Source organism: Eulemur rufifrons, chromosome 16 (genome assembly GCF_041146395.1).
Source record: "Eulemur rufifrons isolate Redbay chromosome 16, OSU_ERuf_1, whole genome shotgun sequence".
Lineage (NCBI taxonomy): Eukaryota > Metazoa > Chordata > Mammalia > Primates > Lemuridae > Eulemur > Eulemur rufifrons.
This window is the reverse complement of record NC_090998.1, coordinates 78,934,536-78,958,692: the sequence shown is the minus strand read 5'-3', so window position 1 is coordinate 78,958,692 and position 24,157 is coordinate 78,934,536. Positions and strand designations below refer to the sequence as shown.

The 24,157-nt window shown below is 34.0% G+C and overlaps 1 protein-coding gene across 2 annotated transcripts in view; it reads left to right on the top strand.

Annotated features, from left to right (window-relative positions):
* The first annotated feature begins 248 nt into the window (after positions 1–248).
* Positions 249–24,157, top strand: part of WASHC3 (WASH complex subunit 3) — a 50,757-nt gene continuing 26,848 nt past the window's right edge. Inside the window, exons 1-5 of one of the 2 annotated variants that reach the window (XM_069490491.1) lie at positions 249–459; positions 1,035–1,133; positions 15,439–15,504; positions 17,463–17,570; positions 22,063–22,170. In XM_069490491.1, coding sequence (XP_069346592.1) covers positions 409–459; positions 1,035–1,133; positions 15,439–15,504; positions 17,463–17,570; positions 22,063–22,170 — 432 coding nt within the window. In that variant the 5' untranslated portion in view covers positions 249–408. Of the gene's footprint in view, positions 460–1,034; positions 1,134–15,438; positions 15,505–17,462; positions 17,571–22,059; positions 22,171–24,157 lie in introns of both variants that reach the window. The other variant, XM_069490490.1, reaches the window with a different exon arrangement.

Here is a 24,157-nt window from a genome sequence, read left to right as displayed (position 1 = left end):
CATTTAGTAGGATAAAAAAAAGAAATTTTGTTGTTTAACGAATGGCAGATCTATTTATATAACGCACAGGACTAATTAGGGATAACTTCAAACGGACATAATTCCTGACTTTTTTTTTTCCCCCCCTCTTTTAAGCTCTTATTGCTAGAACAGAGGCCTCCTTCCACCCCGCACGCCCCAAGAATGACGTCACAATCCGGACCAAGAACTACCAATCCCAGGATGCCGAGCGAAGGGGCGGCCCCTCCGGAGGCCGCCGACTGATTGGTGAGCGGAGGCGTTTTCTTCCGGCGGGAAGGCCCGGGTGGCAGAGAAACAGGGAAGTGTTGGGACCGGATTACCGGGTTGGGCGGGTCCTATCTGGGAGGGGTTTGTAGTTGAGTCCTGGGTCCCCCGCCCGCTGAGGAGATGGATGAGGACGGGCTTCCTCTCATGGGGTCAGGCATAGACCTGACCAAGGTTTGTAAAAGACGGAGTTGAACTTCCGGTGACCGGGGAGGAGGATGGGGAAGGGACACCCGGTTCACAGGGAGACCCCCACCTCTCCAGGCCCCACCCTGTCCCTGGCTCCGGGCCCCTCTTCCGCCGGCCTCAGGAGAGAGAGCCCCACACTTAACCTTGAAAAAGGGTCCCTCCTTAGCTGATTAAGGAGATAATGTGCCTCTTCCAACCTTCTTTTCCCATGTCACGTGTCTCTGTGCCCGAAGTTTGACCCGCTGGCCACACAGTCCGGTTGCGACCTCTGACCCTACCTCTTTTATTCAGCCCTCAAGTTTTTGTGTATTTATGTGTGTTGCTTTTACCTGCTGAAATTTGTATTTGTGAACCTAGACCCTATTCTCAAACTGTATGCTTCATCTGTCATCTTCGGACACCCCACCCACAGTTTAGGAAAACAAGTTAATGACCATTCATAGTCCTTCAAGAACTTCATATCACACAGTAAAGTGCCTCATTATAATGTCCAGATATCAAAAGAATTGCATGGTGTGCAGTCCTCCTGTACGAATCACGTTTGTTTTTACATAACACAGGTGCCAGCTATTCAACAGAAAAGAACGGTGGCTTTTCTAAACCAATTTGTGGTGCACACTGTGCAGTTCCTCAACCGCTTTTCGACAGTTTGTGAGGAGGTAGGTTCTGTGATACCGGTTTATAAAGTAGCCTAGACATCACCTTGCACTTTTGAGGTTGACAAATGGAGTAAAACAAGAGTTACAGGCTTTATGTATTCGTGTACCATGACTTCTTGTCACCCAACTGTGTTAATATACCCTAAATTCTCTTTGATTCTATTACAATCAATCCTGCACCCTTCCTCTACTGACTTAGTGTTCTACAGGTCTTTGTGAGATAGTTTAGTCAGGCTTATTGTGATTAAAGAGAACAAAGGAAATCCAAAATTTCACAGTTCAAAACATGTTTTATTTTGAAATTTGTTATTTGTTTTCCTACCCCAAAGATTTACGTTTTTAAGTACACATTGTTTCAGTTGATATTAAAATGATTTTACATTCCTGATCCAAAAGATAGCAAGGGGAAGTAGCCTAGAAACATAAATTCGGCATCAAATATCATTAGGGATTCTCAACATGGACGAAGCAGAACAAAAAAACTGTATGTATATCTATTAATGCTATCTATCTATATATCTGTATACACACACACACACACCCCCTCATTGTGGAAAAATAAAAATACTTGCTACAAATGACTGGTAAACATTAAGTACCGAATTAGGGATTAGCTACAAGATCCAAGGACCCATGTCTTTTAAAAAGCCAGAAAAGAGGATGGGGGGAGAAATGAGAAAAATGGGTTGAAATTGGGTTTGGGGAAAGATAAAAAGAGTAAAGCTTGGGAGTTAGGTAATTCACAGATGAGTCACTTGAACATTCTATCTTATATAAGGTATTGCCTTAGCAAGTAGAGTTTTTATTAGGTGTGTTACTATTAATAAAAATTGCATGGAGATAGGAAAACTATTTTTACTTATGTAAGATTCTAACTGTTTTTGTTGTTACCAGAATTTCTTCTGCCTTCAAGACAAAAGTGGAATATGATGATAGAGTAAGGGGCTCAATTCAGTGTACTTCATGTGTTAATGGGCAAAGACTAAGTGCTTGCTTCCAGTGAATTTTATCTTATACTGCTGCCTCTCTAAACAGGATATAGAATTGACAATAACAAGCCAAGGTTTTCACCATTCAATGTTATACCAGAGCAAGGTAGAGCAGTACATGGAGGACTATCCCAGGATTGTTAGCTGAAAGGAGCAAATTACTCCATGCCCATAGTCCCCATCACCAGTTTAAAAGATAAACAAAAAAATAAGCAAACACAGCAACTTGGTTAAGCTGCCCTAAAAAAGAGATAGCCTCTCACCTTTATAATGCCTATTAATTTTTAAATAAACTGGTTTACTGACAACTAGATCAAAGTAAATTATAATAATATCATTTATTGATAGCTTATGATTGATAAAAGACTCATGATTCACTTTTTAACCTCCTTCTATTCCCCTCTTAACTTCCCCGCAGCTGTTGTGGCTACATCACTGTATTTTCTTGACTGTAGAGAAAAGTTTGTTCACCAAAACTATAGGTAGTCCATTGCCTTTTTCTCCTGGTTTTTTTTTTTTGTTTGTGTGTTTGTGTTTTTTGGAGGGGGCTCTTATTTATTTATTTAAACTGACAAATAAAAATTATATATCTTAAATTAAATTATGGTGTACAACATGATGTTTTGATATATGTACACTTTATAGAATGGCTAAATCAAGCTATTTAACAGAGGTACTGCTTCACATACTAATTTTTTTGTAGTGAAAACACTTAAAATCTGCTCTCTTATCAATTTTCTATGAAGTATAGTGTTATTAACAGAAATTACCATGATGCACAGTAGATTGTCTGACTGAAATTTTGTATCCTTTGACCAATATCTCCCAAATTCTCCAACCCCCCGGTCTCTAATAATCACGATTTTAAGCTCAATTTCTATGAGTTTGACTTTTTTATATGCCATATATAAGTAAGATCATGTGGGATTTCTCTCTGCGCCTGACTTATTTCACTTAACATAATTCCTCCTGGTTCAGCTATGTTGTCACAAATGATAAGATTTCTTTCTTTTGTAAGGCCAAATAGTATGCCGTTGTTTTTTTTTTTTTTTTTTTTTTTTTGTGTGTGTGTGTGTGTGTGTGTGTGTGTATGTGTCACATTTTCTTTATCCATTGGATTGATGGACACTTAGGTTGATTCTGTATCTTGGCTGTTGTGAATAATGTCACAATGAACATGAGAGTACAGATATCTCTTCAATATTCTGATTTCATATCCTTTGTATATATAACCTGAAATAGGATTGCTGGGTCATATGGTAGTTCTATTTTTAATTTTTTGAAGAACCTCCATACTGTTTTCTAAAATGACTAATTTACATTTTCACCAACAGTGTATAAAGGTTCCCTTTTCTATAAATCCTCATCAGCACTCATCTGTCATCTTTTTAATAGCAGGCCTTCTAAAAGATGTTAGGTGATATCTCATTGTGGTTTTAATTTGCTTTTTCCTGATGATTAGTGATGTTGAACGATTTTTCATATATTTTTTGGCCATTTGTATGTTCCTTTGAGAAATGTCTATTAAGGTCCATTGCCCATTTTTTCATGTTATTTGTTTTGTTGCTATTGAGTTGAGTTCCTGATATACTTCGGATATTAACCTCTTATCAAATGTATAGTTTGCAAATATATTCTCCCATTTTGTAGGTTGTCTATTTAATCTGTTGATGGTTTCCTTGGCTGTGCAGAAGCTTCTTAATTTGATATAATCTCATTTTCCTCTTTTTGTTTTTGTTATCTATGCTTTGGGATTCATATCAAAAAAAAAAAAAAAATTGCCCAGACCAATGTCATGGAACTTTCCCTCTATATTTTCTTCTAATAATTTTACAGTTTCAGGTCTTACATTTAAATCTTTAATCCATTTTGAGTTGATTTTTGTGTATGGTGTGAGATGAGGGTCTAATTTCTTTTTCTGCATGTGGATATCCATTTGTCCCAACACCATTTATTAAGACTGTCATTTCCAAATTGTGTGTCATGGATGTGGAAAGGTAGTAACATGCTTACACTGCTGGTGGGACTGCAAATTAGTGTAACCCCTGTGGAAAGTAATTTGGAGATGTCTCAAAGAACTAAAAATAGAAATACCATTTGCTCCAGCAATCCCACTATTAGGCATCTACCTAAAGAGAAAAAAGACATTCTGTATTAAAGACATCTGCACTCACATATTTATGGCAACACAATTCACAATTGCAAAGATGTGGAAACAACCCAAGTGCCCATCAATACATGAGTGGATTAATAAAATGTGGTATATGTATGCCATGGAGTTCTACTCAACTATAAGAAACAACGGTGAACTAGCGCCTCTTATATTATCCTGGATAGAGCTTGAGCCCATCCTTTGAAGTGAGGTATCACAAGAATGGAAAAACAAGCACCACATGTACTTGCCATCAAATTGGTACTAACTGATCAACACTAAGGTGCTCACATGGAAGTAATATTCATTGGGTGCCAGTCACATGGGAGGGGGGTGGTGGGGGTGAGAAACTCACAACTAATGGATGCAGTACACACGGTATGGGGGAAGTATAAGCTTGTAGCCCTGGCTTGGGTGAGGCAAAGGCATTATATGGAACCAAAATGTTTGTACCCCGATAATATTCTGAAATTTAAAAAAAAAATTAAAAATAAAAGACAGAAAAAATCAATAAAAATCAGACAAAGTAAAAAAAAATCAAAAATCGATTTACCATATATTCATGGATTTATTTCTGGGCCCTGTATTCTGTTCTATTGATCTGTAGGTCTGTTTTTGTGCCAGTACTATGCTGTTTTGATTACTGTAGCTTTGTACATTTTCAAATCAGGGAGTATGATGGCTCTGGCTTTGTTCTTTTGGCTTAAGATTACATTAGCTTTTCAGGGTCTTTTGTGATTCCATATGAATTTTAAGATTGTTTTTTCTGTTTCTTAATTGATTGAGATTTTTTATCATCAAAGGATGTTGAATTTTGTCAGATGCCTTTTCCCCATTTATTAAGATGATCATATGGTTTTTGTTTTTCATCCTGTTAATGTGATGCATCAGATTTACTCACTCATATATATACTCATTTATGAAGTTATCCTTGCATCTCAGGGATAAACTTGAGTTACTTGATCATGGTGGAATGATCCTTTTAATGTGCTTTTGAATTCAGTTTGCTAGTATTTTGTAGATGATTTTGCCTCTATTGTCATCAGGGATATTGGCCTGTCATTTTCTTTTCGTATTGTGTCCTTGTCTGGTTTTGCTATCAGGGTAATGCTAGCGTCCTAAAATGAGTTTGTAAGTTTTCCCTTCTCTTCAGTTTTTTTAGAATAGTTTGAAAAGGATTGGTATTAGTTCTTTAAATGTTTGGTAGAATTCAGTAGTGAAGCCATCAGATTCTAGGATTTTCTTTGGTAGGAGACTTATTACCAATTTAGTCTCTTGTTACCAGTCTGTTCAGACTTTCTGTTTCTTTATAATTTAGTCTAGGTAGCTTGTTTTTGTGTAAGAATTCATCCATTTCTTCTAGGTTATCCAATATCTTGGCATGTGATTGTTCATACTAGTGTCTTATGATCCTTTGTATTTCTGTGATAGCAGTTGTAATGTCTCCTCTTTCATTTCTGCTTTTATTTGAATCTTCTCTCTTTTTCTTAATCTAGCTAAAGTTTTGTTTTCTGTTCTGATCATTATTATTTTCTCTTCTCTACTATCTTTGGGTTTAAAGTGTAGTTCAAATCCAGTGTTTCATTATTGATTTTCTGTCTGAGTGATCTGTCCATGGTTAAAAGTAGGGTATTGAAGTCCCTACTAATACTGTATTGCATTGTATTTCTTCAGATCTGCTAATGTTTGCTTTATATATTTAGGTGTTCCCATGTTGGGTGAATGTATATTTTCAATTTTTACATGTTCTTGATGAATTTATCCCTTTATCATTACATAATGACTTTCTTTGTCTCATTTTACAGTCTTTGACTTAAAATTTATTTTATCTGATACAAGAATAGGTACCCCTGCTCACTTTTAGTTTTCATTTGCGTGAAATATCTTTTTTCATTCTTTCATTTTCCATTTGCCCATTGTTAAAGGTGAAGTGAGTGAGTCTCTTCTAGGCAGCACATAGTTGAGTCTTCTTTTTGTGTTCATTCAGCCAATCTATGTCTTTTGATTGGAGAATTTAATCCATCTGCATTCAAAGTAATTATTGATAGGTAAGATATAAGTGATTTACACACCACCATTATAGTATTAGAGTATTCTGAATTTGACTATATACTTTTACCAGTGAGTTTTATACTTTCATATGTTTTCTTGTTTCTAATTAGCATAGTTTTCTTTCAGCTTAAAGAACTCCCTTTACCAGTTCTTGTAAGACAGGTCTTGTGATGATGAACTCCCTCACCTTTTGTTTGTCTGGGAAAGTCTTTACCGCGTCTTCATTTCTGAAGGCCTGCTTTGCCAAACACAGTATTCTTGGTTGGCAAGGGTTTTTTTCCTTCAGTACTTTGAATATATCATTGCACTTCCTCCTGTCTTGTAAGGGTTCTGCTGAGAAATCTGCTGTTAGCCTTATTGAAACTCCTTGATATGTGATTCCCTTTTTTTCTTAATGCTTTCAGGATCCTCTCTATGTCTTTGATTTTTCACAGTTGGATTTTATGTCTTAATTTAGTCTTATTTGGATTGAATCTGATTGGAGACCTTTGACCTTCCTGTTCCTGGAAATGAACATTTTCCCCCAGATTTGGACCATTTTCTTCTGTTATTTCTCTAAATAAACTTTCTACCGCTTTTGTCTCTCTTCTTAAACTGCAGTAACTTGAAAATTTGCTCTTTTAATGTGTTCCATAAATTCCATAAGCTTTCTTCATTCCTTTTCATTCTTTTTTCTCATCTGACCTATATATTTTCAAATAACTATCTTTGAGTTCACAGATTCTACCTTCTCCTTGATCATTTCTGCTATTGATGCTCCCTTATTTCATTTTTCATTTCATTCATTGTGTTTTTCAGCTGTAGCATTTCTGTTTTTGTAAATAATGTTTCAATCTTTATGTTAAATCTCATTTTATTCATTTATTGTTTTCCTAATTTCATTGCATTGTTTCTCTGTGCTTTCTTGAGTTTCTTTAAAAATATTATTTTGAATTCTTTGTCAGGCAGAGAGTCAGTTACTGGTGATTTATTTTGTTTCGTTGGTAGTGATGTGTTTCACCGATTATTCTTGATCCTTGTGGCTATATGTTGGTGTGTGTGCCTTTGAAGAAGTAGGGACTTATTTTAGTCTTTGCAGAATGACTTTCTGGGAAAGCCCTTCAACCAGTAAGCCCATCCAGAGGTTCTGGATGGGCCATCTAGCGTGGTTTATGGGCATGCTTGCTGCTAGAGCCTTTGGGAAGGTTGGCCTGGTACCTAGGTTCATGGGATTGTGCTTGGAGCCTGGATCCATTGGGGTGGACTATTGTTGGACTCTGTGAGGGTGAGCCTGGTTCTCTGAGGGTAGGCTTAGAGCCTGTATCCATGGGGGAACAGCCTGGAGCCTAGGAGCACTGAGGCCAGCTTAGCCTTGGGATGGGCTTGGAGACTGAGTCTGGGGGTGCTGGCCTGAGCTTTGGGGTGGTTCAGAGCCTGGGACTACTGGGATCAGCCTGGCAGTAGGACAGACCTGGATCCTCATACTGCATGATCCAGCCTGGCGCTGGGGAGGGCCTGAAGGTTCAGTCTGCAGATATCAGCCTGAAGTCTGAGGCTGAGGGGGCTTTCCCAGCACTGGGTTTTGCTGGAGTGGGCCCAGTGTTGGGGTTCAAGGCAAAGTCCTGTGCTTACTTCCCTCTTTTGCCTCCACTTAAAAGCTGTCTCTCTCTCTGTTATGTTGCTTGGGATTGGCAAGAAAGGTGACATGGGTAATATAAAACTACCCTTTCTACACTCTTAAATGTGCTTTTTCTTATTTTTGTACTACACCCAGGTGCTATAATTTCTCACCTCATTTCCTTAGCTCTTGTAAAGGTATTTTTGTGAGTAAATAATTGTTCAAATTGATGTTTCTGTGGGGAAATGAGTACTAGAAAATACTATTCTGTCATCTTGCTGATGCCCTGCCTTTTTCTCCTTTATGTATGGTAATCTGGGGTTGACTGTAACTTATTATTTACAATTTATATTTTAGCAGTTTGGATATTTATGTCAGTTATGGACTGCTAAGTGAGATGACAATAACTAATACTTATTGTGTGCTTACTCAGTGCTAGGCATCATAGTAAGTGCTTTATATGTATTTAATCATCACAGCCTATCCTTTTGAGAGAGGTTCAGTTATCTCTCTTGTACAGATATAGAAACTGAGATACAGAGAGATTTAAATAATTTGCTTATTCATTCATTCATTCATTCATTTGCTTAGTATTTGTAGCTGCATTATGCATTAGCTGGTCTAACTTGTCCATACTCGCACAGATAGAACGTAGCAGAACTGAGTTTCCAGTTCTGGTCTGTTAACTGGAAAAGCCAATAATGTCTCACTGCTCTCTTATGGTGTATTTCTTATCTAAATAAGAAGGATATTTGCTATTTTCAAGCAAGAGAGTACAGTACCTTTTACATAGCTATTTTAAAATCTGTTTTTTAGATTTATATTCACTTCTTTGCTATGCTGAGTCTATTTGATGTAATATGTTTTTGATATACATTCCAAGGAGACTTCAAAAGTTTGTGGAAAAATGGAATTAAAAGTTAAAAATAAAAAATATAAAATTTATTTATCAGAATAAACTCCATCAAGGTCATGACACTTTAGTAAGTGATGATAGCAGCCATTTAGTCCATCCCTAAAGAACTAAAGGTCTTGGGAATTTAACCATGTCAATGCAGTCTTTTTTACATTATTAACTGAAGAAAAATGGGTGCACTTTACAGACATTTTAAGATTAGGAAGCAAAAAGAAGTCAGAAGAAACCAAATCAGGACTATAAGGTGGATGCCTAATGAGTTCCTGTCAAAACTCACAAAATTGCCCTTGTATGATGAGAGGAATGAGCAGGAGCATTGCCATGGTGCAAAAGGACTCTTTGGTGAAGCTTTGCCAGGCGTTTTTCTGCTCAAGCTTTGGCTAACTTTCTCAAAACACTCTCATAGTAAGCAGATGTTATAATATCATCCTTTGGCCCTCCAGAAAGCCAATAAGCAAAATGCCTTGAGCATCCCAAAAAACTGTTGCCATGACTGGACCCCTTCCACCTCTTGGTAGCCATTGCTTTGATGTGCTTTGTCTTCAGGATCGTAATGGTAAAGCCACGTTTCACCTCCTGTTAAAATTCTTTGAAGAAGTACTTTAGCATCTTGATCCTACTTATTTAAAATTTCCATTGAAAGCTCTGCTCTTGTCTGCAGCTGATCTGGGTGCAACTGTTTTGGCACCCATCGAGTGGAAAGTTTGCTCAACTTTAATTTTTCAGTCAGAATTGTGTAAACTGAACCAATTGAGATGTCTTTGGTGTTGAATATTGTTTGTGCTGTTAATCATTGGTCCCGTTCAATTAGGGCACAAATTAGATTAAGTTTTCCTTGTAAATTGATCTGGATAACCTTGCTGCTAGGGGCTTCATCTTTAACATTGTCTCATTCCTTCTTAAAATGAGTTATTCATTTGTAAACTGTTGATTTCTTTGGGGCATTGTCTCCATAAACTTCTCTTAAAGCATCAGTGATTTCACTGTTCTTCCGCCTAAGCTTTACCATAAATCTCGTGTTTCTTTTAACTTAAATTTTAGCAAATTCATGTTGCTCTGTTAGGGCCTCTGATAGGGAACTGATGTCCTGTTCTTAGTGTTTAAAACTAGATCCTGTTCAAAAGTGTTACAACAAGTTAGTACAAGTTTATTTTAATGTGCAAAAAAATTTTGAAATCCATGCATAGTTTTTTCGTAATACTTATGTTCCATGAACTTTTTGAAGACTCCTCATATGTATTCAAACATAAAGTATCACTTTTTCCTATGTTAAGGTCAATGTAATGTTTTGAAATGGTTTTTAGGTTGTTAATATTACCTAATAGACCTGTAGTCCTTATTTATATTTAAAGCCTTAAACAAAAACCAGACTGAGTTGCCCTCAACAAAAAAAAATGAACCTCAACTGTTATTTTTTGAACTAGAAATGAACTGGAGGGGAAAAGAAAACTTCTCCCCCCGTCCCTCCCCCACATGATCTTTGAACCAAAACCAAACTAACAATTTCAGTCACAGCTAAACTCAAACCAGGATTAAATTTGAAACAAATTTCTAGGGCTCTTTCTTCATCACTAATGCTGTTTTTCGAGTTCTGTAATAAAGGGAAGAGTATAGAACTGTATTCTTTGAAGAACTCAACTTTTTAAAAACTTTCTGCATATTAGGCTACTTTGTGACTCTTCTAATGACTGGCACTATAGTAAAAGAGAGATTAGATGAGAGAGAAAAGAAAGTAGTTGAGTCAGACTCAAGTTATGAAGGTACTTACAGTCATCTCTTCTTCCTTCACAATCCCCAGTGTTTTTTATTCTTACCACTGTCAGAAAAATGTTGTAGTGATCCATTAGGACTGCAGATTTCAAAAGAGGGTGGTGGAGGGAGGAACACAAGATCTATTGCATATTGCAGGTAAAATGTGAGCATTTAACTTTAAAGTCAAATGTACAATATGTACATGTAACAGAATTCAACTTGTATGCCCTAAATCTATTAACATTCTTTAAAAAGCAAAAAACAAGTTTGAAAGCCAAAATAAAAAAAGGTCAAAGGTAGTTTGTAAACAGGAATGTCAGATGTATTATTTTAACTCAGATGTGTTACATGCCTAGAATACTGGATTTTTAAATGATTTTTTAATTTTCTGAAATTTTTTATTTCTCTAAAATCTTTCAGAACAAGCAAAAGCACTGAGAATTCTCACATGACCAAAAAAATTTTTCAGTGCTTATCTTCTACATTAAATTTTTAAGGCCACCATTGGATTTAGCTTTTAACCAGATAATCTTTTGCTTAAAACCTTATTTGCTGCTACATCTTTTATTACTGTTGGGCTTAATTATCAGATGCAGATTAATGAAACTATTGATCGCTTCCTTTTCTGACTTCTAGGTTATATACAACACAACAGGATATACCAAGAGATCTGTTATTTTAAAATACTATTTCCCTTTTAGAGAAATGGATATGTAAGCTGAATGTTTCACAGCCATGAAAAACTAGTGTATTTTTGTTTCCATGTTCAACTACTAACTCCATATTTCTTTCTTTTGTCCTTTTTTCCACTTTAATAAAATGTACTGCCTTAGAAATAAGTGGCTAATAAATCAAGAAGTTTTCAGTTCATCTGATAAATATCAGGTACCTTGTGAATTCCCCTATTTTCCCAAACCAAGACATTTCAAGTTTATTTTAAATCCACATAAAGAGGATGCTTAAATGGATGGGGAAGACTGTTAGCTTTCTACTCCCTGTTGCTGAAACTTTCAGAGGTGAGGACAATTGCTATCATTGATCCTGTTACTTACATCCATAGTCATCCACAGTTCAGAGCACTAGAGGTGTTTTTGATTATATCAACTGGGTAGTGCTACTGGCGTTTAGTAAGTAGAGACCAGAGATTCTGCTATACATGCTATACTACACAGAACAGCCTCCTATAGCAAAGAATTTTTCAGCCCAAAATGTCAGTGGAGCTAAGACTGAGAAACCTGCTTTATAGTGGTCTGGAGATAATAGAAAGAAAATACAATAGGCCTAAACATCTTCAAAATGAACTTCATCAACCCATAAATGAAGGCAGGTGTACTTTCTCAAGTGACAATAACTCTGTAAAAAGTATGTATTCATGTGTGTTATAACAATAATTACATTGGAACAGACCCAAAACCATATATTAAGCTGAATTATCTTTGAAAAGCAGAAGTTCTTTCTTAATTATGCCGTGGACGCTTTGACAGTTTGGTGAAACCAAATTAATGTTTTCAAATGGATCAAAGATTACAAAAGAAACTAGTTATATCCTTAAAAAAAAACTCAAAACTGTGACACAGTAGTAGGTTCTTTATTAAGTCAGCATGTCTAATAAACATAATTTTGAAGTATAAATCTGCAACAATTGCAATTAAAAAATCTGTGATTTTTATTGGTGACAGAGTGATAAGGTCCTAATACTACTGTGATTTTTTTTCACTAAATTTAAAGAAAATGCCAAATTTAAGTTAGAGGTAGGTAAAAATAAAGATAGAATTTTTTTCTCTCATCCAGGTTCATTTAGGTTCAGAGCCACTTCGTAAATTATCTTCTCAAAATCAGATCAACAAAAAGGCTTTTCCTCTTGGCTTGGGAAGATCTTTGTTGTAATAAATTAAGGTATTATTTTATTATTCATAAAGGTGTTATCTACTCTACAGCTGGTTTTTAAGAGTCTAAAATATTAAATGTTATCTGAAAATATAAAATATTCCCAGTGTTACATATCACTTTTACGAATTATTTCTTAACGTACCAAGCACCATTCAAATGAATTTATACATTAATAACAAGACTATGTTGAAAATTCCTGAAACTTAATAGATACAATATAAAACTAAATTTGTTTTCTAAAATATTGTTTACATTTATCAATGTGATTATGACATAGGTGATAGTAGCAGTAGCAAGCAAAAAACTACTATTTGAGATAACCAATTCCCATAATTATTTTAAATTTAGAAAAATTATTCTCAAACTCTCAAAGATGTTCAGATAAGTTTTTACAAATTAAAATATCAATGTTTAGATCACTGTCTTATCTTACATGAATAAATCATTCATATAATCCTGTTTTATTAAAAAAGATCATTTCCTTTTGGTGAGGATTTGATTATAGTAGATGGGAGTAGGTAAAATGAATGACAAAGCAAAGGATTGCCATACCAAACTAATCAGTATCAAAAAAAAAAAACAACAAGAATTACTGCACATGAAAGTATAACTTTTTTCTCCAAGCCTCTTCAGTCTTCTTTATCAACAATAATTTTCTTAATAAACATTTTCATTCTTAGGCCCTTGTTTACTAACTGTATTTCAATCCTCAGCCTACACTATGTGAACCTTGGAGTGCCCATTTAATGACAAGTTTGCTTTATAATTTAACCCTGAAAATTTTTTAATACCAATTTTTAAAATAATTCCAAATACATAATATCTATCTTAGGAAATTCACCAAGATCAGAAAAATTTGGTTACCAGTATATAGCGCAATAGCATCTTAGTGAGAAGCAGATTGATCATTTGTTAGCTTTGGATAACAAAAATTCTGCTTATGCAATACACAGGAATTTACTATCATGTTTTAACAATGTAAAATTCTCTTGAAAATCTGATGAAGAGTATTGCCTCTGGAGTTGGATGGTTTGAGTTCCGGTTATTTTGGTTGTATGAATACTCAGTTTTCTCATCTTTAAAACTGGCATAATGGTTCCTACTTCAGGGATATGGTATGAGATTTTGAATGATATGTTGCATATACGGTGTAGCATACATAGTAGGGTAAACGCTGAAATGTTTATGTTGACTTGCTTAAAAGTACATATTTATATAGGTATATAAAAACAAAAATTTTTAATTCAGCTTTTTGGTTCTTTTTGTGTTCACTGTAATCAAACCAATATATTCATTTTTAAGTAAGTTGGAAATTATTAGTTACTTTACAAATTAATTTGCTGTAGGATTTCTGCTCTAGTGAATTAAGACTGATTAAATTTGCCAAAAATTAAATTTCCATGATTTTCAGGAATACAGCTATTGTTTGAAGAGGGATTTATCCATGATATATTTTGTAAACCTGTATTTATGTTTACATAAAACCTTTATGTGAACAAATTCTAGAAGTCATGGTTAAACTTAGCTTTGATGTCATTAATACTACATTCTAATATTTTATTTCTACATTATATCCTTGTGGATATCAACATGCTCATCTTAAAAATAAGTACCCTGTAAAGAAGCACTAACTACTCTGTGCCTACTTTCATTTTTTCCCCCTCTCATTGTGGATAAAATGACCATTTCTCAGGGTGTTACAATTCTTATTGGTCATGATTGTGATATTAATATCCCAGAAGATAGAATGCTGTATATCTGAAACTGTTATAGTAAACTGGCCAACTGCTTTTGGACTACATGACTGAATATAATAATGTTTAGGATTAGGGAGTTTTAAAAAACTGTTCATATGGATCATATTTTATGATGTTACTTTTGTTTGTGTAGGTGTATACGTATATGGATAATTTAATTGTACAAAGTAACTAGAGCATGACAAGCTCTTCGATCTGATTTATCTTGCATTTTGATGGTAGATTGCTTCTTTTTGCTTCTTTAGTACTCTTCCTAATTTTTTATCTTTTGTTTTAATTCTTTCCATAATGAATTACTCAACTTCCAGTTTCATCTCCTTTTACTATTCACACTTAAGAAGTCTGAATTTGAGATAAATTATATACGTTTGTATGTTTAAGTGATTTATAATAGACGGACCCTGTTGTAGGCAATCTTTGGCTAATTTTTATTCTTGTTTTTTCTGACGAATTCCTTCATTCATCAACAAATAATTATTAAGCTCCTGTTAAGTGTCAGGTACTGTTCTGGGCACTAGAGATATAGCAGTAAACAAAAGACTCTGCCCTGGATTAAGTTTATATTCTGGTCCCAGTGATTGTTTACTGCTCTGATAATGAGTTTTCTAAAGCTGGAAATGTAACTTTCTTATTGGTGAATATTAATAAAGATAATAGAATGCTTGAGTTCCCATTCCTAGTCATGTAAATAACACAGTAGTATATCAGAAAATGACAAATACAACCATGGTTTGTAATATTTTCAAATCTGCCCTTTGTTGTTCTTGTTAACAGTCTATCTTAGCCAAAGACTTTTTCTTTTCTTTTTAAAAAATTTTTTTTTTTTTTTTTTTTTTTTGGAGACAGAGTCTTGCTCTGTGGCCCGGGCTAGAGTGCCGTGATGTGAGCCCAGCTCACAGCAACCTCAAACTCCTGGGCTCAAGCAGTCCTTCTGCCTCAGCCACCCGAGTAGCTGGGACTACAGGCATGTGCCACCATGCCTGGCTAATTTTTTCTATATAGATTTTTAGTTGTCTGGCTAATTTCTTTCTATTTTTAGTAGAGGTGGGGTCTCGCTCTTGCTCAGGCTAGTCTCAAACTCTTGACCTCAAGTGATCCTCCTGCCTTGGCCTCCCAAAGTGCTAGGATTACAGGCGTGAGCCACCACACCCGGCCTTAACCAAAGACTTTAGTCTTATGTCTCTAATTTTTCTTTTCCAGAAACTGGCAGACCTTTCTCTTCGTATCCAACAAATTGAAACAACCCTTAATATTTTAGATGCAAAGGTTTGTATTTCTGAATAATTTATAGTATAAACTTTGCTGTACATATACCAACTTTCTGAGTCATACCTAACTTTAATTGCATTTGGGAATGAATTCAGTTTAATTGCTGTATCTATGAAGTGGTATGATGATTTGTTTTTTAAAAAATATAATTACAAAGGAAATGATATTTTTATGAACCATTAATCAAAATGTGCACATGGATTAAGATTACTTTCATTATGCTAGGCAAAAGCATCATGTGAGTAACATGTTAACAAATTGAGCTGTTATATAGTTCACTTCATTTGATGGAAAATTCAAAATTATTTTAACAGATAATACAATAATACTTATATAACTCTTTAGATGTCTCAGAGCAAAATGTAGAAACAATATCGCCTCTTTTTCATTTCTAAATATCTTAAATGCTAATGAAGAATACCACTTTTGATGTCAGAACAAGAGATGACTAGGAAAATTAGAATATGGTTCTGATTTGAAAGCTTAAAGATATTGCTGAATAAGAGTGGCATATTTAGTTTTAACTTGGTTTCCTTTTTAAAATATTGTACATGCGGGGTTTTTTTCTGTTTATAAAGTTATGGAGACCCTAGTGTATTTTTGTGACTTTGTGTTTTTTTTGTGACTTTGTCCCCAAAAAAAAAATGATCTAAAAAATATTTGTTGAATATTTGTGAGGAATAAAAAAATGACATATCTTTAGAATAAGGACTAAAGTATCTAGTTTCTGCTTTCTGTATTTCCTTAATGTACTTCAGCAACTATATTTTTCTTATAACATTTCTCTAGCTTGGAAATTTAGAATACCTAGCCTTGAACATGTTCAAGATATTCTCCTAACATCCATACCCACTTGAAACTGTTTGGGCTGTAGCCACTGTGTTAAGTACTATCATCAGTCATCAGTTCTCAATGAATATTGCTGCTTAAGATCTTATTATCATTGGTGTTTTCATTATTCTTTATTATGAATATGTGCCATTTTTAATGTTTGGGGAATTCTCATGGAGTTAGAGTCCAAGGTCACACATTAAGATCCCACATGGGCAAGTTAACCTTGGTTATTTCCATGGCCTTAGAATCAATCTCCAAAGTCATTCAAACATCTGACAAATGCGTATCATTGTTATCTAAATGAAATCAGAAAAGAAGGTTTGCATGGATTTGCAAATCTAACCTTAAATGCTTAACTATTTCAGGTTCAAATGCTTAATCATTACATATTGAAATGCTGACAGTATGCCTATTTTTTGTGTATAAGAAACAACATATTTTAATAACAGTGGTAAATGCTAAAGAAAAATGAATGAGCTGTTTCATACATTAAAATATAAAGACAAGTTTTGTCAGATTCCAGACAATTCAAACTTAAAATGTGCTCACAGCACTTTTTAAAGAAAATTTTTTAATAAAAATCTTTTTGCAATAACTTTGTAAGGTAAATTTTCTTATCCCCACTTTACAGGTGAGAAAATTTACAAAATATCACACAGCTATGAATGGTAGAACTGGGACTTAAACCTAGTTAATCTGACTCCAAAGCCCATGCTCCCAATTCTTGCACTAGGATTGTATGTATTTTAAAAATAATTTCTGGGAAAAGAATGGTTATAAGCTAAATTAGATTTAGCTAAGTTCTAATTTAGTTACAGCTAAATTAGAAATTCTTCAAAAGTATTTTATTTGTGACTGTCTTTTACTTTTAGCTTATAACATGGAGAATTAAAGATGAGATTTTATGAACCTATTTGTATAGACTTAGAACTTAAGACAGCTATTAAAAATACAAGGTCTGTCTGGAAGGTATTCAGCCATGTAACCATTCTTGTGTTCTCATTACATTAACAGTGGCTAAATACTTTCCAGACAGACCTTGTACACACACCTAGAAACTTACTGTTTATTTATACACCTAATATGGTCCTTGTATACCAACACCAATTTCCTTTTCTCAGTTGTCATCCATCCCAGGCCTAGATGATGTCACATTCGAAGTATCTCCTTTAAGTGTCACTAGTGTCACAAATGGATCACATTCTGAAGTCACTTCAGAGCAATCTCAGGTAAGTATTTGAGTTTCAAGGATGAGCAGATCTTCTTGGTTGAAACTGATAGACCTAAGCAGCAGTTTGGAAGGAAGAAGTTAAACAAAAATGTAAAATTTTTAATAGTAAAATTATAAAACCTTAAGGTAGAAAATGAAGTTTGTAGGAAAATAAGTTAGCTGTTTTATTTTATTATTTTGAAGGGCTTCCTGAAGTTAGTATTTTTGTTTTTGCCTTTAAAAAAGAAAATAAATCTGTATAGGGCTAGAAAAAATCATGAATACAATTATTTTCTTCAAGTTTCCTATGGAAATTTTTCTAAGTTCTTATAAGAAATGTACTTTTAAAATGTTTTATTATAAAATTGTAAACATACACAAAAATAGAAAGAGGAGTACAATGAATACTCAATGCTTATTACTCAGATTCCCAATTAAGATTATGTCACAATTGCTTCACCTATCTTATCACTTGCTGAAATGAACCCCCAGAATCATGTCATTTTACCCCTACATAATTCTTTGAGCATCTCTGAAAAGTTTTGACATTTTCTTGTATAATATTTTTCTTATTTAAATGTCTTTATCATGCTTTATCATACACAATATAATTAACAGTAATTCCCTGGCATCATCTAACGTCTTGCTACTCAAAGTATGCCCCATGGACCAGCTGCACAGACATCACCTGGGGGCTTATTAGAAATGAAGAACTTCAGGCTCCCCCAAGAACTGCTGAATCAGAATCTACATTTTAACAAGATCCCTAGGTGATTTGTAGGCTCTTGAAATCTGAGAGCTACTCTTCTTAGAAATACCAATTGTCTAAAAAGTGTGTTTTTAAAATTGATTTGTTCAAATCAGCATCCTAATAGGAGCCACACTTTACATTTGGCTCTTATGTCTTAATGTTCATCTGTGCTTCTGTATAAATTTAAATTTTATATTATTTTTTATTTCAAAAAATGAAAATTATTTGTTTGAGAACAGACAATCTCTACTGTATCTCAGTGAGGTATTAAAATCTAAAATAAGGTTGAGTGTGGTGGCTCACACCTGTAATCCTAGCACTTAAGAGGATAGGGCCAGGAGGATCACTTCAGGCCAGGAGTTGGCAACAAGTCTGAGCAACATATCAAGACCCTTTCTCTACAGAAAATACAAAAGTTAGCTGGGCGTGGTGGCACACTACTCCAGCTACTTGGAAAGCTGAGGCAGCTGAGCCCAGGAGTTTGAGGTTGCAGTGAACAATGATGATGCAACTGCACTGTAGCCCAGGCAACAGAGCGAGACCCTGTCTTCAAAATAATAATAATAATAATAAATCCAGAATAAAATAATGACTAAAATATTGGCCTACCAAAGTAATAATAAACAAGTAGACTTCCTATATAGTGGAATTCTACATTTGTACCTGGAGATACTTTTCACGGGATATTTTTTAGATAAATGATGATATTGACAATGATAGTAATAGCTATCACTTGAAGGGTGCTTACTGTGTGCCAGAGCACATACATTTTTAAGTGCTTTTCACAAATTAACTCATTTAATTCTCACAATAACCCTATGATATAAGCACTATATTATCAATCCTACTTTATAAATGGGTCAAATGAGGTTCACAGACATTAAGTAACTTGCTGAAGGTTAAATAGTAATGGAAGAGCTGGAATTTTAACCCAGGCAGACTGATGCCAGGAGCCCTAGTTCTTACCTGCTATGCTGTAGTGCACTTTCTCCAGTAGCTATGTTCAATTCATCAAACATATTGAGGATATGTGGTGTGAGGCCCTGAGAACGAAGCCATAAATTTAGATAAAGTATGTATTTGGGCAATGAATTAGATAATCATTTACTTAATAATTAGATACTAAGAAGTTTAACACCTGTTTAATTAATATAACAAATTCCATTATGATGGACACTGAAATATATATAATACACAAGAGGAAATCCAAATGTAGAGGAGTTTATAAAGTTCTCTCAATTGAATATAAACTATCCTCTTTCTAAAACAAGACATCTGTAAAGAATATTAAGAGAGTATTTCTACTGTACCTAGTAGTTATTCTTTGGTGGATATAGTTGTCATATGTTTCTATAAAATTTTTAAGTGGTATCTGTCTAACTTGGAATATTAATTTTTCCAGATGCTATTATGAATGCCATCTATATTTTTTAAAACTTTTATGCAGTTGTTTTGGTCCTCACCTATTTAAGATCCTGCAAATCTGATTACCAGTAATCATAGCTGAATTTCTTAATTTGCTTTGCAAATTCAGAATGACCTGGTATATCTCTGGCAATTTTATTTTAAAATTATATACCATATTAATTTATTTAGAGGATTTATAAAGTTCTGTTGGCTTGCAAAGTTTTACAAATTATGATAAAGTTATGTGTTGATTACCTTAATAAAATAACTTCAGCATGTTCTTAATATTCAAGGTCAACTTCTCATTTCTTCATTTTTATTAATTGGTATATTTTGTATAAAATGTTTTGAAATGGGCTTAAGTACTGCTTAATACTGAGTTTACATTGCCATTACAATCAACTCAATTATCAGATAAAGTATAGTTATGCACTTTTTAAAAAACCATTCATTTATCACTGTCTATACATGAGTCAAAGACCTAAGGTTTGTATATTGATTTTTCTGCAACTTTAATTTCGTGGTTCAGATTTTATCATTATTCACAAAAGAATATCCAATTGTGCAGATTGAGATTAATTTGAGAATAAAATGAAGGACAGTTGAGAGATACGGTAGAGGATTTATTGGGTGAGTCAAGTAACAAAGGTGTAAGATATTACATAATTAAACCTTGTTGAGGTATTGCTTATTAGGCAAAAGTTTCAGCTGAGAGTTGAAATCTATTAGGCTGGGATATAGTTCTCATTAGCTCTATTGTGCTGTTATATGGGTTTAATGTCCATAAATTTTAAAAAAATTTAGATTTCATTTGAATTTTTTATTAATTAACATTCTTTTGGACTTTTTAAATGTGTATGCATTATAGATGAATATATATGTAATTACTTTTGTTTACTTAACAATATCATATAACAGAAGAAACCTATAAGATTTTCAGATGTTTTGTTTGCTTCAGAGTCTTTGACAGATTTAGTTTATATTTGAATTATCTGATTTAAAAAAAAACTTAATATGTAGTTCATACTCATATTCTAAAGACTATGAAGATTTAGACATTTATTTACATTTTGCCTAAAATTAATTTTGCCTACATTTCGGCGTAGACATATAAAATTGATTTCATTCTGTTAAAGAAATTCCTCTTAACACTTACGTACAGATAATGAGCAAGATTCAAAAACGTAAGCTTATTCTAAATGTTCAGTTTGATAGGAAAATCAAGTATTGTATACAAGCAGTCCTGGCTTTCCACTTAAGGGTAGGGTTTCCATGTGGACAAATTTCAGTTAACACTGTACTATGTGAAGTAAGGACTGTTTGTGTAACAAAAGCATTTTTATCTAAAAAGATCATTCCCCAGTATTCTTCATTGTAAATATTTAGTATTTAATCTTAACCACCCTGGACAATGTTACCATTAATAGTCCCATTAGTAGCTGAAGTGTACAAAACCAGATAATTTTGTCTGAGAAACTGGCTTCTCTTCCAAAAATTCTCCAGGAATCACTTTCTAAAAAATTAAAAAAGCCATGTCCCCTTAGAATAAGATGATTCAGTAAATAAAAAGTTAAATTGGGTAGATGGTAGATACCTAGGAAATCAATTCACTTTCTGTTAGAGTTGATGAATCAAATAGTTTTATTAGCTTTATTAAAAGTTTTATTAGGCCGGGCGCGGTGGCTCACGCCTGTAATCCTAGCACTCTGGGAGGCCGAGGTGGGCGGATCGTTTGAGCTCAGGAGTTCGAGACCAGCCTGAGCAAGAGCGAGACCCCATCTCTACTAAAAATAGAAAGAAATTATATGGACAGCTAAAAATATATATATAGAAAAAATTAGCCGGGCATGGTGGTGCATGCCTGTAGTCCCAGCTACTCGGGAGGCTGAGACAGGAGGATCGCTTGAGCTCAGGAGTTTGAGGTTGCTGTGAGCTAGGCTAACGCCACGGCACTCACTCTAGCCTGGGCAACAGAGTGAGACTCTGTCTCAAAAAAAAAAAAAAAAGTTTTATTAAAATAATATATCTACCTATAATTCATGCTTTATATCAGCACCCTGAGGACAAGTAAAGCAGAATTTTAATTTTTTTAATGCATGAATATATTGTCATTTTAAGGAATAATACAGTGTTGATATTAAGTGTAGCTTCCTCTGAAGTCAAATTTAAGTATTTGTAGATATTTAGAAACATACATCCCATAATTAAATTATTAGTATTTAAATTTAGAAATATGATTTTTTTCTGATATTTATTGCCTTAGAATTATAGACAGAAACATCCCTTTTAAGTAACATAATGGACCCCTTTTGTGAATTGTCTAAAGATTTATACAAAATACTCTCTACAGCAGAACAGTACACAAGACTCTGGACCACAGGAAAGTGAAGTATCAGCAGAAAATATCTTAACTGTAGCCAAGGATCCAAGATATGCCAGATATCTCAAAATGGTTCAAGTGGTAAGCTAATTTGGTCTGTCTTCTCTGTCTAGCAGCCTCATTTGAAATTCTTAACCCTGGAGGTTTCATTGTTATTTTATCAATCTGAGAAAACTGCTAAACTGAGTGACCAAGTTTTCTACTCTCTTTCTTCTTTACTGTTGTAATTAATACCCTGATAAAAAGTAGCCAGAAATCAAATCTTTCTAATTAGAATTGATCACATATTTCAAATTAACATAGTTTAGTAAAGATTTATGTAAATTTTCTTGCTTTCCACAAAGTTATCAATGCAAATCTTGGATGTATCAGAAAGGAATGAAGTAGAATATTCATTTAATAAATCCTTTGATTTTAGCTTAATTCCCGTATGTTAGCACAAATAATGTTTTTCTTAATATTTTTTTTCTGATGTACATCTATCAGTGATCTCTTGGCCATGTAAAGTAATGCTTTTAATGTCTGACTTCATAATTCATATATTTTTCTAAGAAATCATAACATGGTATGATACCAAAAATATTTGCAGTTGTCTCTGGCAGCAGAAGTTAATTTCTTTCCATTCCTGTAGAAAGTTCTATTTTGATGGTTGAAGAAGGTAGCTGTCTATCATTTTTCTGTTAATCAAAAAATTAATGCTTTTATAAAATTCTATTAGGCAAAAGAAGTACAGTACTAATACTAAAGAAGAACATTTTTGTTTTGCTGTCCATCACATTGTTTATCACCAAAATCATTTAAAAGCAAATATTCTCTGACAACCAGAAAGAGTAGATTGATCCATTTAGAAGCTACAGGGGGGTGGGCAGGGAGAAAAGTACTTTCCCTACCTATCAAAGGAATGGATTTATCACTTTAAAAATTTTATTTTCTTAACCCTTTATTTTTTTTCCTGAAGCTCTAGGCTCAGGAAAACTCTAGGCTTTCCAGGAAAAAAAAAACAAAAAAAAAACAGGCTTTGGGGAAAACATATGAAGTTTTTAAATTAAGAATAAAGCAGAGCCAGCTGGAGTATGAATCATGATGAATGCATTTTTAAAGCTAGAACCTGGGAAAGCCTAGGCTTGAAAATAGACTTGTTAAAAACTGTGTGTTTGAGTCTTTTAAACAAAAGAGAAAAAGCTTCAAAATGACTCCAAAAAAGGCTTTTTATGTTAATCTCTTCTTGTCTTACCTATGTAAAACAGGAAATAGGAAAATCTGAGTGATATCTGAATGCCCTGAAATCTTTTATCAGAGACTGTATCTTGGGAAAACTATTATATTCTTGATACATTACCTTTGATTTTACAAGAACTTCAAAAATTCTTTCTCCTTTTCAGTGTAAATCTGTCCATTTTTTCTGGAAATATTTATTAAACACTAAGCTACTATATTAGGTATTGTCTAGATTTATTTAGCAAAGTTTCTAGACACGACTTGCAATTTTAATTTTTGTTATTAATTACTTAAACAAGTTCCATTGTTTTTATATATATATGTATATAAATATATATAATTGGCCCTTTAAATATTCTTTTTTTCAATCGTATGGTTTACCATCTCACTAGGAGTAACAGCCAAAGTCTTTTATAGGCAGGCCCATGAGATCCTGTACAATCTAGTTCTCATGCTGCCTTTATGATCTCATATGATCACTCATTCTTCCCCAGCTTTACTGGCCTCCGTGATTTCCTTGAATAAGTATAAGGGCAGTCTCCTGTCTCAGGGCCTTTGTATCAGCTAGTCTCTCTGCCTGAAATACTATTCCCCACATATCTTCATGGTTTGCTCCCTTACTTCCTTCAGATCTTTATTCAGATATTACCTTCTAAGTGAGGCCTTCCTTGACCACCCTATTTTGAATTGTAGTGTCCTCTGACCCAATTCTCTTTACCCCTTCCCTACTGTATTTTTCATCATATCAGCTTCTAGCATTGTTCGTATTTTACATATTTACTTTGTGTCTTTTCCTCTACTAAATTAAAAACTCCATGAGGACAGGGAATTTTTTGTGTGTACTGCACTA